Below are 14,773 nucleotides of genomic sequence, written 5' to 3' on the forward strand. Positions count from 1 at the left end.
CAGCCTCATAATGTTCTGTATCATTTAAATAAGAGGATGAAGAAGAGCCGTAATCATGGAATAAAACCTAAAACTCCAAAAGTGCTGATTCTGTGCCTGTAGCTTTAAATGCTAATGAGCTGCTGCTGGCCACGCCCCTCTGAGAGATGATTGGTTTAAAACAAAACAATGGTGCTCTAGGAGGAGAGGTTTCAGACTTTATATAAATGGATCAGGACAAAAAACCAGGAGGTCTTTTGGCGCATTTACACTGCAGGCCTCGCTCGGCCTCGCTCGGTTTGGTTAGGCCTTATTAGGCCCGGCTCACTTTAATGCTGCGCTCACATTACAGTTTAGGAACTGGGGTAGTATCTATAGTAACGCAGTGTAGGCGGAGCCGTGACGTCATCTTCAATGAGCACCCCAGAAAAACAACACAGCCGTTAGCTGTTAGCCCTCAGAGCTCACAGCTCCTCATATCTGTTCAGAAACTAGACAAAAGTGAAACAAGTACAAACCATATACTGTCTGTGTCATGGAGAATACAGTCGCTGGTTTATTTATGTCTGTAGGCCGTTGTTGTGAGTGTGGACGGTCGGAGCATTTACAACGTTAGCTTAGCCGATCTCTATTCAGAAAACACGCATTTTAAAAGGTTTCTCGCCTGCCGTCTTGTCTGCAGACTTGTCAAAGCCTTAATTCATGGTTTTTACTATCCGGTATCAGTACATTGTTACTTCGGCATCATTTAGAAACGTGTATTACAATTAAATCACGGTCAAATATGTTCATCTTGTTGTAGTTGTAGCCCCCTTGACAGCGATTCTCTCTCTAGTTTAGCAAACTCAGCCCGACTCAGCCCGACTCAGCCCTGGTTGTTGGCCTCGATAGAACCACGATTTAGTCGGGCCAGAAAAAAGGTGAAAAAGTAACCCCGGGCCGGAACAAGGCCAAGTGGAAGCGCAACCAAAGACAGGCCCCGCACGGCTCGGCACGCTTAAAGCGAGCTCCGCGCTGCAGTGTGAATGCGCCATAAGTTCCTGTTTCAGAGTGTCTTAACAGATGTTTATGTAGAAAAGAAATGAAAAAGTGGATTTTGCACAATAGGTGACCTTTAGAACATGATTTTGAGGTACTTGTGCTATGTTATACTTCTACTTCCCTCCTTTTTCGTAATTAAAATCGTATTCTTTATTCTCCTCTAGATGTATCCGACAGCTTTATTTACTTCCCATTAGCAAATAAAAAATTATATTTGTTGTATAATCATATTTTTACTGAGAGAGTAAGAGCTTGAATAACCTACGTTCTTTGAGGGGTCGAAAAGACCTGATAAAGAGATATATAAGTACAGTCAATTTACCATTAATGCATCAAAACAAGAACCAACAAGTGCTTTTATTTTTGTACCGGAAGTATATTTTGATGCCAATACTTTTTTACTTTTGTGACTGACGTTTAAAGCCTGAGTGCTTCTTCCACCACCGGCCAAAATGGAGGTATAAATATTCAGTTTTCTTTTCTTAAGGCAGTTTTTGCTTGGAAGATATTTTTAGCAGACTGTTTGAATGTAGTCATACTTCATAGTTATATAAACTGACAGCCATTTCCCAAAACACACAAAAAGCTCAGCGTGAGAACAAACAAAAACAGCACTTTTCTACCAATACGGTTTTGTTTTGAGTCGTTGAGTTTGGACTCAGATGTCTCTCTGAATACACGTCACAGACACGGTTTCACTTCCATCGTCGAACATTATCCCCCATGTCGATTTGAGCTCCGCTGAGAAATGTAAAGTGCCAGGATGTTATCTGTTGTCTCTGTGAAACATATTTATCATCTCAGGTTAACTCCGATGGAAAATTACACATTCAGAGGTTTTCTCTCTGATGTTCACTCGGATAGATCTGTAACACTTCCACGTGTGTGTGTGTGTGTGTGTGTGTGTGTGTGTGTGTGTGTGTGTGTGTGTGTCCTATGATCAGTCTAATCTCAATTGAAGGTGACAGGATGGCGGTCACTTCCACTGAACGAAGCCAAACACACACCTTTAAACTGTGAAGAAAGACTCCAGTGTGTGTGTGTGTGTGTGTGTGTGTGTGTGTGTGTGTGTGTGTGTGTGTGTGTGTGTGTGTGTGTGTGTGTGTGTGTGTGTGTGTGTGTGTGTGTGTGTGTGTGTGTGTGTGTGTGTGTGTGTGTGTGTGTGTGTACACTTGGCTCAGAGAAGTTGGCAGACAGGTGTGTGTTCACTTTGGCAGAGGAGTTTAGAAGTCACCACACACACACACACACACACACACACACACACACACACACACACACACACACACACACACACACACACACACACACACACACACACACACACACACAGCCTTTAATCTTAACTTCAATAGAAGTCATTTTTATATTTTCAGGTCAGGGTGGAATATCATTATTTCTCTGACTTGTCAGCTGCACTTCACAGCTTAGAGTCGAGCTAATGACACATTAAACGGGTAATACCACCTCCAAGTGGACATTTTATGCCCAAGTTGAAGAAACTCCCGTATGCCGTCCCTAAGTACGGTGTCTGACGCACTACAACGACCCAAACCTCTTCCATAAGGAGCTGCAGCTTCAATAACAATGCAGATATAAGCACAAAAATGTCAGATTAATTGCTATATGTATTTTGTTTCAGTCTTCCACTTCAGCACAGAAGACCCAGCAGGGATCCACAGCAGCCGGGGGAAACACTGCTGTCTAGAAATAGAAAAGCTAGGAAATAAAGCCTCTTACAGAACAATGAGACAGAGCAGGACACAACACAAAAGAGCTCCTTTATTTAAAGACTAAAAACCGTAAAGCCTGTTAGCCTCTCATCCATATACGGTGTTTTATATAGAGATGCTGTTAGTGTGATTCATATTCAGCTCAGGGTCAGGAAGACGGCCGATAAAATCTGTTAAGAGACGTTGATTAATCACCGGCACTTCAGAGATAATACTTAAAAATCCACCTGGACTCTGATGAGATAACCTCTAGGGTCTCTTCCCAAAAACACAGAATATTAAGTGGAAATTAAGAAATGATGCCAATATTTCAACGCTCCATCTCAAGGAATCTCTGTAGCCCCGTGAGCTTTAGGAGAACTCAGATCCTTTACTTCAGTAAAAACTGTAAAAACCTCAACAGGAAGAAAGTTTGGAGAAAGAGTTTGAGTTTCTCTTACCTTGACATTTGGCTTCCTCGTTGAGAATCCTCTGTACCATCCTGAAAGAAAAATGTAAATAAACATGAGTGACTGAGACTGAAAACACAAAGATTCAATGACTGGCTCTGAGGTTTGACTTGTTCACATCAAGAAATAAAGTAAAAACTCCATCACAAAGGATCATCATGGTGAAGAGAAAATGCGCCCCCCCTAAAAACTGAAATATTTTATAAAGAAATGCTTTTGGTTTTGTTTACTTTGCCCTTAAGAGGATGAAGTATAACATATTCATACGACCTGGACATTAAGTCAGTAAAAGTTGAAGTTGTGTGTGTAGATGTGTGTGTAGATGTGTGTGTAGATGTGTGTGTGGGAGTAGCCCGAGGTGTTTGTACACCGTTTTAAATCTGCATGATGAAGTCAGAAAGTAGAATCAGATATTCAGTCCACCACTCTTAGCCTCGGAGAAAACTGATGTACGTACCAGCAAATGCTCCTAAATATTCCTATTCCTATATATATATGTATATATATATATATACATATATATAAAGACTATGTACTGTATATGTATTGGGGAGGTAGATAACTATGATGGATCGTGTAAAAATGCATAACTGTCGTTGAAAGTCCGGATTAAACATCTTTCATAATCTACTTTATTCACTGAGAAAAGTAGTTTGAAAAAAATATAGATCCTGATTTTTTTGACAATTCCACCGCAGCATAGGCCTCAGTTCACACTAACTTTAACCTTGTGTGACCTACAATATATCTTATATATATATTGTGTGTGTGTGTGTGTGTGTGTGTGTGTGTGTGTGTGTGAGATGAATTCCCTCCCCCTGTAATTCTGAGAGAGCACTGCAGTTCTTTCCACATGGACGGACATTCATCAGATGCCTCTGCGGAGTACAGAGCTGTCATGAAAATTGACTGAACTCAGAGTAAACCCCTGACAGCTGAAGATGTATCCCGGGACCGAACATGAATAGGGAGCGGCACGACTTCCCTTCACAATGTGGGGACATCACTCAGCTCCATCCAAGTGGAAATTAAAATGATTTGGTATCAGACTCTTGGAAAATATGAGACTTGGGTCACAGCTGATGAAAAAGGGGCTATAAAGGAACTACAGCACGGTCACATGACTTCACGTCACCACCGCTAAGCTAAAGGTGGCTAATGTTGGGTTATAAAGGAACTACAGCACGGTCACATGACTTCACATCACCACCGCTAAGCTAAAGGAGGCTAATGTTGGGCTATAAAGGAACTACAGCACGGTCACATGACTTCACGTCACCACCGCTAAGCTAAAGGAGGCTAATGTTGGGCTATAAAGGAACTACAGCACGGTCACATGACTTCACGTCACCACCGCTAAGCTAAAGGAGGCTAATATTGGGCTATAAAGGAACTACAGCACGGTCACATGACTTCACGTCACCACCGCTAAGCTAAAGGTGGCTAATGTTGGGCTATAAAGGAACTACAGCACGGTCACATGACTTCACGTCACCACCGCTAAGCTAAAGGAGGCTAATGTTGGGCTATAAAGGAACTACAGCACGGTCACATGACTTCACGTCACCACCGCTAAGCTAAACGGGGCTAATGTTGGGCTATAAAGGAACTATAACTCGGTCACATGACTTCACGTCACCACTGCTAAGCTAATGGTGGCTGACGTATTTTATGTCGTAGAATAAAAATCTCTTCAGCTTGTGTTAACCACAGACCTTATTTCAGGCTAACAACGAAAACACATTCAGAAAACCATTGACTTCCAGACCGGGGAACAGGAAGTGCAAAATTGCTGGCTAATTTCAGGGTTTTAGGACTCATTCCTGCACCTAAAGGCCCAGATACACCGGCCCGAAATCGGCAGTAAATGGGAGTCGGGCCGAACATGAGCGTGGGCACGCCCTATTCGGAGTGGTGTGCGCCACACCGTCGGGTCTTTTCTGCCGACCTGACGCCTTTTTTTGCCGATTCAACATGTTGAATCGGCGTCGAGAACACCACCGGAAGTCGGACAAAGGGATAACACTGATTGGCTGTTCAGCTAGCGAATCAGTGCATGAGAAGCGTTAACGCAAGTGAGGGAGGTAAAAAATGATTTTAAATGGAAGAGGGAACACACACGGACGGCTATTTCACCTCATCGGTTTATAGAGCTCCTGTTCGTTCATGTTTTCAATGGACGAGAGTGAAAATGGAAAGAAAAACGCTATTTGTTGTTTGTTTATATCACGGAGTCTGTTCTTCTTCTCTGTCTTCCGGTTGTTGCCTCTTTTGAATGATGAATACACACTACCGCCGCCTGCTGGTAAGGAGAGTTATTGCCACTCACGCATACGCAGTTCATACGTGCTCGGCTCGGATTTGCGGTGTGTTCCAGTGCGCAAAGTCGGCAAATACGCAGGAGAGTCCGGCGACGCAACAGTCGGTGTCGGCGTCGGCGACTTCTCAGGTGACTGGCCGGTGTATCTGGGCCTTAAAACACCCTGAGCTCTTCCTGATTAAACATTAAAAACATTTTCTCAGTGAAACTAAAACTGACACTGCATCATCCAAAACGCTCATTAACTTTCATGTTATCTTCTTTCAAAATCTTGAGATCAATTTCTCATCAGTTCCCCATAATCTGATATGAATATGGAGATGAAAGCTTAATTGGCTAGCTAATTAATAACCAATCAAGATGCATTCATCACCCTCGTTAAGACACGCTGTTTACTCCCCAGCCTCTCATCTATATGGAAATCAGACTGACGGTGTCTGGGCCCATTGGTTAGGGTTGAGATGAGGATGGGAGTGTGTGTGTGTGTGTGTGTGTGTGTGTGTGTGTGTGTGTGTGTGTGTGTGTGTGTGTGTGTGTGTGTGTAGCTGAGTCAGTTGACTGTATCTGTAAGAATGACCAAAATCCCCCCAACATTTTTTTATTTTAACTCTTTATTAGTTGTGTGAGAGAGAGAGAGAGAGAGAGAGAGAGAGAGAGAGAGAGAGAGAGAGAGAGAGAGAGAGAGAGAGAGAGAGAGAGAGAGAGAGAGAGAGAGAGAGAGAGAGAGAGAGAGAGAGAGAGAGAGAGAGAGAGAGAGAGAGAGAGAGAGAGAGAGAGAGAGAGAGAGAGAGAGAGAGAGAGAGAGAGAGAGAGTTTTTGTAGCTGGGTGAGTTGACTGTATCTGTAAGAATTACCAAAATCCCCCCAACTTTTTTTTATTTTAACTCTTTATTAGTTGTGTGTGTGTAGTTTAAATCAATTTGTACGTGTGAGTTTGAATATGATTATTCCATATTGTATATAAGAGGTATGTGTGTGTTACATTAATTGCACACACACCCAGGTGCAGGTTTAATTTCTCTATTGCAGCTTGTCTCAGTAGAGCAGTAATCATTTCTCCTCCCGTATCCAAACAGCTCACTAAATGCTTATTAGAATAATCATTATGCACCAAATCCACAATAATAAGATGTGTGAAACCGCCTCATCAGATTTCATTTGAAAGTAGCATTATACGATATTATGCAGGATTCAAATCAGTCAAATATGAGTCTTAAATGACGCTTCATATCCCTGCAGAGCTGGTTTATGAAGATGCAGGTAAACAACCAAGAGGCTGTTTCTTATTGTAATTACAAAGATGACAGTGAACACAGGTGTGAGATGCAGCACAATTAATTAAAGGTGTTGACTGATAAAGGTCAAAACAATATATTCAAACATTAAGAAAATGCAGGCTATGCTAACAAGTGTCTGAATGAGACGAATAGACACCCTCACGCCATTAGCCGCCTGTAGCTTAGTGGTGGTGACGTGAAGTCATGTGACTGTGCTGTAGTTCCTTTATAGCCCAACATTAGCCACCTTTAGCTTAGCGGTGGTGACGTGAAGTCATGTGACCGTGCTGTAGTTCCTTTATAGCCCAACATTAGCCTCCTTTAGCTTAGCGGTGGTGACGTGAAGTCATGTGACTGTGCTGTAGTTCCTTTATAGCCCAACATTAGCCACCTTTAGCTTAGCGGTGGTGACGTGAAGTCATGTGACCGTGCTGTAGTTCCTTTATAGCCCAACATTAGCCACCTTTAGCTTAGCGGTGGTGATGTGAAGTCATGTGACCGTGCTGTAGTTCCTTTATAGCCCAACATTAGCCTCCTTTAGCTTAGCGGTGGTGAGGTGAAGTCATGTGACCGTCCTGTAGTTCTTTTATAGCCCAACATTAGCCTCCTGTAGCTTAGCGGTGGTGACGTGAAGTCATGTGACCGTGCTGTAGTTCTTTTATAGCCCAACATTAGCAGCCTTTAGCTTAGCGGTGGTGACGTGAAGTCATGTGACCGTGCTGTAGTTCTTTTATAGCCCAACATTAGCAGCCTTTAGCTTAGCGGTGGTGACGTGAAGTCATGTGACTGTGCTGTAGTTCCTTTATAGCCCAACATTAGCCTCCTTTAGCTTAGCGGTGGTGAGGTGAAGTCATGTGACCGTCCTGTAGTTCCTTTATAGCTCAACATTAGCTTTTTACTTCAGTAATCATAAAGTGATGTTAATATGTGGAGATTAATCTACTGAACTAAACCTGTAAGTACCATAAACAGGGAGATGCTTCAAAACACTTCACAAATCTTGGCTCAACCCTGAGATAACTTCATGGCATCCAATCAGGAGCTAACCTCCTTGTAATGCCTCACATCCACTCGACTGAGGGACGGAGGTTATAGCTTGAGCGTCTCATTGCACTGCCTTCCATGCAGTGATTATCTAGAAGAGCCAGGGTTACATTTTGTCCACAGTCCCTGCAGCAAATTTAAAGATTCCTCATCTTGCGTCATTATCTGAACATGCACATTTAGAGGAAATGCAATCAAACAATGGTGTGCTATAAGAGCAGAATATATGTGAGTTTGTATGCGTTTGCAAAATGTCTGCAGGTGCCATCATTTCAGATTGAGCTGCTGCAGAAACGCTGCAGAGCTGCAGAGAGGCGATTATCTTTCTTAAATTGGTCTCCTTGCCCTCCTCTGCTTCTGTAATGCAGAGTGATCCTCCGCAGACACACACTCCACGGCTGTAATGGCAGAAGTGATCGGGAGCATTAAAGCCCCCGAGTTCCCTTCCTGTAATATAGATTATGACACTCGAGAAAGCATTAGGCCTCGATTAGCGGCAATTTAATGTCTGAGATGTTAACTCTTTCTGTCAGAGTCTCAGCTGAGAGACTCCCATTATTTCAGAGAGGCTGTGACGAGTGTTTAATAGCAAGCTGGGGACAAACAAGCTTTAGATAACAGATCAATATTTGTCCAAAAGACAAATACAACTACAAGAAGTTGTTTATTGTCCATCTACATGTAAATATCCTGTGTCTGATTGGCTGTATGGTCCATGTGTGTAGATCTGTAAACAGTATTGTTTATATTCTCATTTATATGCTAATACAGTATCAGGAAATGTCTGACTGTGAGAGGAGAAGCTTTAAGGCGCTTATTTGAAAGATCTGACACATTTCATTTCATGGACAAACGATTTGAGTAATAAATTGCAGTGAATGCAGAAAAGTGCTGACTCACTCCTTGTTTAAGGACTCATTCCTGCACCACTCTAAGGCTGGTGGATACAAGCAGGAGAAGCGTGAAGAGGAGGAGAAGTCTTGTTATCGTTCCTTTATAGCCCAACATTAGCCACCTTTAGCTTAGCGGTGGTGACGTGAAGTCATGTGACCGTGCTGTAGTTCCTTTATAGCCCAATATTAGCCTCCTTTAGCTTAGCGGTGGAGACGTGAAGTCATGTGACCGTGCTGTAGTTCCTTTATAGCCCAACATTAGCCTCCTTTAGCTTAGCGGTGGAGACGTGAAGTCATGTGACCGTGCTGTAGTTCCTTTATAGCCCAACATTAGCCACCTTTAGCTTAGCGGTGGTGACGTGAAGTCATGTGACCGTGCTGTAGTTCCTTTATAGCCCAACATTAGCCACCTTTAGCTTAGCGGTGGTGACGTGAAGACGTGACCGTGCTGTAGTTCCTTTATAGCCCAACATTAGCCACCTTTAGCTTAGCGGTGGTGAGGTGAAGTCATGTGACCGTGCTGTAGTTCCTTTATAGCCCAACATTAGCCTCCTTTAGCTTAGCGGTGGTGACGTGAAGTCATGTGACTGTGCTGTAGTTCTTTTATAGCCCAACATTAGCCTCCTTTAGCTTAGTGGTGGTGACGTGAAGTCATGTGACCGTGCTGTAGTTCCTTTATAGCCCAACATTAGCCACCTTTAGCTTAGCGGTGGTGAAGTGAAGTCATGTGACCGTGCTGTAGTTCCTTTATAGCCCAACATTCACCACTCTATAAGGCAGGTCGGTGCCAGCAGGATAAACGTGAAGAGGAGGAGGAAGTGAGGAAGATGGATATTACCCGCTGGCTCTTGATGGAGATGCCCAGCTGTGTGTAATGAAGCTCACACTCACTCATTATCAGCACTTCCTGGCTTTGCACACTTCCTGGATCGAGCTGCTAATGTCTGTGAGTCAAACTGGGAATAGCAGTGGGATAATAACAGCCTCCCAGAACTCCAAGTAAAAAAACGTATTTTAATTTTGTTTTAAATTCAATTGTTATCTTGTTTTATTCAGTTGCGTGTCTTTATGTGCTGCCTTCGTCTTGCTTTGTAATAAGTATGATTTGATTCATTGTTTTTATAAGCATTAACAGTATTAAGTACCTTATATATTGCATGTTTTTTATTAATTTATTGCCTTGTTATTTCAAAATACAAACCCTATGTGTTTAGGGTGATTTTACAAACTCTGTCCATGGTACTATAGATAAAATATCTTGGCTAAATAACTTTTGTCGCTAAATAAACAAAACAATAAACCAATAAATATAAACTGGGAGTGGTTAGTATTGTTTTTTTGGTAAAACACTCGTTCTAACATGAAAAGAGCAATATATCAGTTTGATTGATTTAAGATTCAATGGCTTACAGGTTTTTTATAGATAAATATAGCATGAGGGCGCTAACTTCACTTCCCACCCAAATTAAGGCTCCTCCCACTTTCTGGTGAAAATATTGCATTAGAGCGAAGAAAGAAATAATAGTGTCTTCATGTCTTAAAGCTGCTGAGTTATATATTGAAATTCAAACAACAAATATATCCAGAGGTTTTTTTACTTCATCTACAGAAAAAAGGAGAGTAAAGAAATCTCAGTTTCAGTATCAGCCTGCCACCGGACATCCATCCCATATCTATTTTCCGTGAAACAAAGCTGTCTCTGCCGTCTGACGCTCTGTTTGATACTCATATTTTTGGAGTCAAAAATATAAAACATTTAAAATAAAACAAAATATATAAATCTAAAATGTTTAATCTAAATAAAAAAAAAAAAAATATATTAAATATAAAAAAGAAAAAATCTAAATCCCAAAAAAATGTAAATATAATAAAAATGTAAATATAATAAAAATGTAAATCTAATAAAAATCTTAAACTACTAAACATCTATCAAAAATATAAACCTTATAGCAATCAAAAAAAATGTATAAATCTAGAAAAATCGAAATCCCTCAAAAATAAAAAAATAATCAAAATAAAGAAGAAAATCAAAATCCCCAAAATTAGATTTGTATACCGTTTTTGAAGAACAGAAATATTGTTTTCTATCACTTCAACGTTTTAGGGGGGGGGGGGGGGAATCTGCATTTTGCTATGAGGGCGACAAACATTACATTACTTGTTAGACCCTTTTATCCAAAGCGACTTACATACTCAATACTGTGGACAATCCCCACAGGAGCAATTTGGGGTGAAGTGTCTCAGGGACACAACGACATGCTGACTGCAGTGGGGTTTGAACCTGATCAGAACACCAACGCACAACCCACTGCACCACACGGCTCCCGACAAAGCCCTGAGTGAGCTTGATGTTTAAAAGTAGTTCTCAAATGTTCCCTCAGACTCCCCTCCGCTCTCTATTCTAACTTTATATATCAGAGTGTTGTTGAATAAAACTTTACCCGTCCTCTGTAACCCTGGAGGAAGTCGGCAGTGATTACTGGTTCTTCAGTGAAGTCTTAACAATGAGCAAGGACATTATTTGTGATTCATCCCAGACATGACGTTCAGGAGAGATCTTACCTTCACATTTCTCCAGAATCTGCACGGTCTCTCCCACCTCCAGAACCAGACTCTGAGTCAGCGAGCCCCGAAGGCTGCAGATCACTGAAATCAAGAGAAGAAGAAGAAGAAGAGATGGTGAGACCATGGTGGAAATATGAGGGGAGTTTAGTGGAGAATCGGACACACGCAAGCAAGCAAGGTCACGGAAGCATTGACTGTATTTGCATTATCACGTAAACTAGACATTTTCATTTTCCAAAATGTCAAAAGCAATGTAATTCTCTGAATAGTTAATGACCCTAATGACAGCACCACGGCAACAGACTAAGTATTTTACATTTCACTTGGTAAGACATTTAGACATTTAGAGTAAAACCAGCACAGATCCAGATGTAAGAAATATAATAATTAGAGATGTCCCGATCCGATCACGTGATCGGGGATCGGAGCCGATCACGTGATTTAAAAAAAATCGGAATCGGGACAAAAAAATCGGGGATCGGATTTTTTTTTTTTTTTATATATAATTTTTTTTTTGTTTTATTAAATGTTACAAAACAAAAATGACCATGTTCAAGTCTTAAAGTCATTCTGAGGCCTTAGTTTTGGTTTCAAATGACAGAACATCATGTATGTGTTGCTTCTTTGGGGCTTGTTTTCATAGACCTGCTTATTTCTCTCAAATCTGGCAACAGAGTGGGCGCAGTGTCTAATTGTAGCAGTAAGCTAACGAGTACTGAAAGCTTTATTTTGTTTTGATCCAATGCTGCACAACTGAACTGATCCAATGCTGCTGTGAAAGAAAGAAGCTATATCCATGTTGGATAGAATATGCAATTTAAATAAAAAAATAACCTTAAGGGATAACTTGAATGCTTTTTTTTCTCTTAATGCATTGCATAAAGATCGGATCGGGAAAAATCGGTATCAGCAAATTGTCAAAATCAAATGATCGGAATCGGATCGGGAGCAAAAAAAAGGTGATCGGGACATCCCTAATAATAATAAATAAATGCTTCCAACTGTATTAGGTGTATTAACAAAAGCGGAATTGAAACATTGACTATGAAGGATGAAAGGATATTTATAAAATATTATAAATAAAGTTGTTCTATAGTCTTCTTCTTTAAGAACTTCTGACAACAATTACAAATAAAACATTTGATTTTCTGACAAAAAAAATTCAAAAAAGTAAACATTTGAAAAATCTACCAAAAAAAATCTAAATTCAAAAGAAAGTCAGAATTCTTAGAAAAGAGTACAAAATTCTGTCTTTAATCTCAGAACAAGTCGAGACTTCTTTAGTGACAATAACAATTAAATAAACTAAGAGCAAATGTAAGCGTGTTTACTGCTTTCCAGATCCGACTTGTTTCACCATGAAAAACTATTCATAAAATAAAAACTTTCCTTAACTTTTAATCTCTTTTGAAAGATTGATTTCAGATGTTTTAACACCAATTAAGGCCTTACTTTAGGACTCATGAATGCAATGCCTTTTAAGACTTGTTAAGGATCCCTTCATGTATAAAATATGGATTTTAATTACTTAGCAGGAAAGTGGAAAATAAACCTGACGCCTCGAGCCACAGCCGCTCTTTGTGTTCGTCCCTTTTAAAACAGAAATCTAGGACTGCAGTCTGATCGGTTTTAGAGTGCATATTTCCTTTCTTCGTGTGTTTCAATGTCTCCACTCAGTCTGTGAGAGTCTGCAGATCTGACCTCACTGCAGTTTATTTCTCATTCAGTCTGTTGTGAGGACAAAGCCAGCTTTATGACGAAGGCCTGCTCACACTCTTCATCATCACAGTGTAAATAAAGAGTCTGTTATTGCTCTCTGATAGTCGACACATCCAGACATCCACTTCTTCATGTCTCTTCTTCATCAACATGTGTCCCCTCTTCTTCATGTCTCTTCTACATCAACATGTGTCCCCTCTTCTTCATGTCTCTTCTACATCAACATGTGTCCCCTCTTCTTCATGTCTCTTCTACATCAACATGTGTCCCCTCTTCTTCATGTCTCTTCTACATCAACATGTGTCCCCACTTCTCCATGTCTCTTCTTCATCAACATGTGTCCCCTCTTCTTCATGTCTCTTCTACATCAACATGTGTCCCCTCTTCTTCATGTCTCTTCTACATCAACATGTGTCCCCTCTTCTTCATGTCTCTTCTACATCAACATGTGTCCCCTCTTCTCCATGTCTCTTCTTCATCAACATGTGTCCCCTCTTCTTCATGTCTCTTCTTCATCAACATGTGTCCCCTCTTCTCCATGTCTCTTCTTCATCAACATGTGTACCCTCTTCTTCATGTCTCTTCTACATCAACATGTGTCCCCTATTCTCCATGTCTCTTCTACATCAACATGTGTCCCCTCTTCTTCATGTCTCTTCTACATCAACATGTGTCCCCTCTTCTTCATGTCTCTTCTACATCAACATGTGTCCCCTCTTCTTCATGTCTCTTCTACATCACCATGTGTCCCCTCTTCTCCATGTCTCTTCTACATCACCATGTGTCCCCTCTTCTTCATGTCTCTTCTACATCAACATGTGTCCCCTCTTCTTCATGTCTCTTCTACATCAACATGTGTCCCCTCTTCTCCATGTCTCTTCTACATCAACATGTGTCCCCTCTTCTTCATGTCTCTTCTACATCAACATGTGTCCCCTCTTCTTCATGTCTCTTCTACATCAACATGTGTCCCCTCTTCTTCATGTCTCTTCTACATCAACATGTGTCCCCTCTGTGGAAAGAGACTCTGAAAGTTTCAGGAACAAAGATTCTCTCTCTTTTTGATCCATTTCTATAAAAACCTGTCTGAAAATGAGCTGATCAGATTTTGGCCACGTTATGATGTCATAACGATGTTTTGTCTTGTGTAACCATTAGCCAATCAGCAACCAAGGTAACCCCCCCCCCCCCCTTATCACCTGAATCTCATCCTAGAGCCCCATTGAGTTCTTTGTAACCAAATGTCTCTCAGAGGGGCGTGGGGAGGGGCTCCTTATTTTCATCTAAAGTAACAGACAGAGAATCAGCACTTTGGAAACAGGGCTGAAACAGAGGGGATTATGGGTAATGCTGCAATGATCTGTTTTTTGTGTTTCAGCCAATCAGAGAGAGGCTCTGGATATATCTGAGACCTGTGATATATAGATGAAAAAGAGAATATTAGGGGGCCTTTAACTCTAAAACAGTGCATGATGGGAAGTCTGCTCGTCATTCCAATCCTAATTTGATAAATGGAGTCTCCTCAGCGACTGAAGGCTCACTTTGGTTAAATATTTATAAAGCATCCTTTCTGCAGCCTTGCTCACAGAGGATTGTTCTTATTGTCAGACTCCACTTCTACCAACGATAAATTATTCACACTTTGACCTCAAACATGTGTGTTTAGTCCCGCCTGTCATGTCTGAACCCTCAGAGGTTTAATAAAGAAAGACACAATCAGGTTTCAGAGACTTCCCCAGTCTTTACTCCTCTC

General features: G+C 41.1%; 1 protein-coding gene across 1 annotated transcript in view; it reads right to left on the minus strand.

The window, feature by feature from the left end:
* LOC307041071 (dedicator of cytokinesis protein 3-like) overlaps positions 1 to 14,773 on the minus strand; it is a 234,822-nt gene that overhangs the window by 115,162 nt on the left and 104,887 nt on the right. Inside the window, exons 2-3 of the mRNA XM_079684411.1 lie at positions 11,299 to 11,382; positions 3,194 to 3,234 (exon numbers count right to left, since the gene is read on the minus strand). Of these exons, the coding sequence (XP_079540537.1) occupies positions 3,194 to 3,234; positions 11,299 to 11,382 (125 nt within the window). The remainder of the gene's footprint in view (positions 1 to 3,193; positions 3,235 to 11,298; positions 11,383 to 14,773) is intronic.

Source organism: Notothenia rossii (assembly GCF_949606895.1).
Source record: "Notothenia rossii genome assembly, chromosome: 5".
NCBI classification, from domain to species: Eukaryota; Metazoa; Chordata; class Actinopteri; order Perciformes; family Nototheniidae; genus Notothenia; species Notothenia rossii.